General features: G+C 36.2%; 1 protein-coding gene across 1 annotated transcript in view; it reads right to left on the bottom strand.

Moving 5' to 3' along the window:
* Positions 1–2620: 2620 nt before the first annotated feature.
* Positions 2621–3320, bottom strand: part of LOC111377539 (uncharacterized mitochondrial protein AtMg00810-like) — a 1853-nt gene continuing 1153 nt past the window's right edge. Inside the window, exon 4 of the mRNA XM_023000664.1 lies at positions 2621–2638. Within this exon, the coding sequence (XP_022856432.1) occupies positions 2621–2638 (18 nt within the window). The remainder of the gene's footprint in view (positions 2639–3320) is intronic.

The raw sequence follows: 3320 nt of genomic DNA, 5'->3' as shown, positions 1-3320 counted from the left end.
AGTTGATTGTGCAAAAATCGTGAGGTGAGGGTTGGCAAGAAGCAGGAGTATGGGACGATGGAAATCGAGGTAGAGAAGGCTTTTGGGTTGTTTGGAAATAAAAGGCCGAGGGAAAGCAAAGGTGGTGGCGGATTGGTGATAGCATGTGGGGCTGAGAAGGCTGTTGTGCTTGATACAGTGGTTATCGGAGTGGTGAGTTAGCAGATGCAGTTGGCAGCTAGTTAGATTAGAATACAGTTTGGAGGATGAAGATGGTAGATATAGGCTGGGTTACTAGGTAATGGGTTGGACTCGGTTAATGGGTCAGCTTACGAAGGTGGGGTGTATTTTTGGTATTGGGCTATAAAAAAAGTGTGTAATGGTCTTGGTTTATATTGTTTTAATGGACTTTTGGATAAGTGGGCTGATTTGAGTCAGTTTTATGTGGAATTGTTAGTGGGCTATTGACTGGGCTGATTTAGGTTGAAGAATTTTTTTTATTTTATTATTATTATTTTTTGGTGGGCTGATAAAGTTTTGGCAGAGATATTAACATTTTTTTTCTTGATTGCGCTTTGATTTTTTTCCCTTTCTATGGTACTTCGTGAGTATAGTGGTAAAATATTGGTGATCATTAGAATGCGAAGGAGAGAGAGACATAGGAGTGCAAATTATTAAGTTTTGGTTGCTCTGGTGATGAGCTAAAGTTTTGGATTCTTGGAAGAGGATCATCCTTGGGTGGTTTTAGATTTTCAGAGGATGATCATTTCTAAGTTTTCGGTGAAGGCTGTTTTGTGGGACTTCTTCCAACTACAGCATCTTAGCCAGCGATATATTGTTTGATTTTTGGTACGTCCATTGGCCTTTAGAGCTTTGGTCAGAACATGAATTATGTGTTCGACTAATTCGACAGATAGAACTCACTGTGTGTGGTCGGCACAATCCATGAATTTATTTTAGAAATTCTACTTGGGTTGTAAGCTCTCTGAAGTGGCTTTGAAGTGTTCTTGGAGTGGTTTTGGAGTAGTTCTTGGCTGTTTTTGCACTATTTGTCGTTCTTGTTCTCTCTCATCATTATTTTCATTAGATGGTTGCTGTAATTTAGATCACTTCTTCGTGGGTATAAGTATTGTCATTGTCGTCGGTTCATGATTGCAAATTGATGCTTTTACTAGCATCAATTTGAAGAGATTTTAATGAGGTTAAATAAGATTATGGAGATCATGGAAGATTACAGTTTGACGTCTGTATTATCATTATAATTATATTATATGAAGATAGCTTATTTTTACCATATTTAAATTATAGATTATCATTAGTTAATATTGTAATAGATTGCTATCATATTTAGTGGTGATTTTGGTTTTATATAATCAGGGAACCTCTCACATTGAGGGGTATCGAGTCTTATTGAGTATCATTGGGTATATTTGACAGTATATTACCCACATTAATGCATCAGTGACTTTGAAGGGGAAAGCATTAACATTCAGACCTTTCCCTCTTTCTTTTCCCTTTCACACGTGACCAGATCTTTGTATTTTTAACAGCAAATCTAGATCCCTGTTTATAGGAACTTACAAGAACATATATCACCTCTACAATCCCTCCAGGAACAACAAAGTGATTCTCTTGGAATTTATTCTCAAAAGTAGATCTCTCAAAACCATTTTGATTATATTATATATCATTTCTCCCTAGAAACTCAAGAAAAAAGATCAGAAAAATATTATTATTTTCCCAAATCCACTTGTTGCAAGTTTTTAACGATCCAACATTCTGAAAAATACCCCTCCAGACATGAAGACCCAGTTCCGAGTATTGTAGGCATATATACTAGGAAGCAGAGCATCCGCACCTACTATTCTGTCACAGAGAGTCCTATTACCATCCCATCCACGCTGAACAATTCTTGGCCCTATGTAGAAAATAGCCATTGAAGTTAATAGATTTGTTTGATGAGATCATATGGTTACATGCACAGTTCATTATTATTTTTCCTGTTTTTCCTTCTTACCTAGTAAATAGATAGATGATTCGGTTACCATTGTTCTTCCAGAATGCTCTCAAAAATTGCTCACTTCAGGCTGCTACTAATGAGCAAAGAAAGGCTGATGAAAAAGTTATGAAATTGGCTGAAGAGCAGAAGTTATTTAATTGTTCTCATCTTCATTACGTCGAGCGATGATGTTTATTTCAGTATGCCCATTTCAAACATCATATGTGAGATTTTATAGTGTAATTCATGATTTCAGAAATGAAAGGAGAACCTCCACAAGAAAATCGTTCAACTGGAGAAACAACTGGATGCCAAACAAGCAGTAGAACTTGAAATCGAGCAATTGAGAGGCAAATTAAATGTTATGAGGCAAATGGAAGATGAAGGTGATTTGGAAGTGCTGACGAAAGTGGATTTGCTGCTCAAGTCATTGAGGGAAAAGGAAGGAGAACTTGAAGATGTATTGGCATTAAATCAAACTCTGGTAGTGTAGGAGTGCAATAGCAACAATGAACTGCAGGACGCTCGTAAAGAATTGGTTGACGTAAGCTCTGTAATTCTTTTCCATTTTCAGTGGTTCAGAAATCCTTATCTCCACCTGTTTCATACCTATAATGTGCTTCCGTTCAGATTTTGTACTAGTTAGCTGTCTTTGAGAATCTGACAAGCTTATTTTATCTATGTTGAGTACAGCTCATCTCCCGAGCTTATTAATTTTGTAGTGATGCTCTTGTTATATCAATTCTTCTGTTGCTTGACATAATTGTAGTGTCACTTGTTGGATCCTTCAAAGTAAAAGCGTAGACTTGTGGAAAATTTGGAATGCCCATGTTAGATGAGGAATTTTATTCAACCCTCTTAGCCGAGCCGATGAACATTTGTTGGTACACATGTTAATTGAGGGAAGAATTATGTCATTGTAGCCTCATATGCTAAGGTTCATTTGCAAATAACATCTACACTGTCTTAAATGCTTTATCACCTTTAATAATTTTCAAATTTTTCGACATTGCTAATGATAAAGGTGATGTCAATCTGGATTAAAGTTTATTCTCCCTTGCTTATCAGATAGTCGAGGTTTCAAACAGTACACTTTATTAGTATTTACAAAGTTGCGTTCATGTAATAGACATTGGATGGATCATCATGTTTGTTGTGGTAGAAGTATGCAACTCATGCATGTATTTTTATTAGTATTTACAAGTTGAATTCGTGTAATAGACATTGGATGGATCATCACGTTTGTCGTGGTAGAAATATGCAACTCATGCAGATAAGGTTTCCTGTTATATTTTTACATGTTTTTGCTCTTGCAAGCTTTATGTTGCATCTTATTTAAGTT

Source organism: Olea europaea, unplaced genomic scaffold (assembly GCF_002742605.1).
Source record: "Olea europaea var. sylvestris unplaced genomic scaffold, O_europaea_v1 scaffold1668, whole genome shotgun sequence".
Classification (NCBI taxonomy): Eukaryota; Viridiplantae; Streptophyta; class Magnoliopsida; order Lamiales; family Oleaceae; genus Olea; species Olea europaea.
This window is presented reverse-complemented; position numbering and strand designations above follow the sequence as displayed.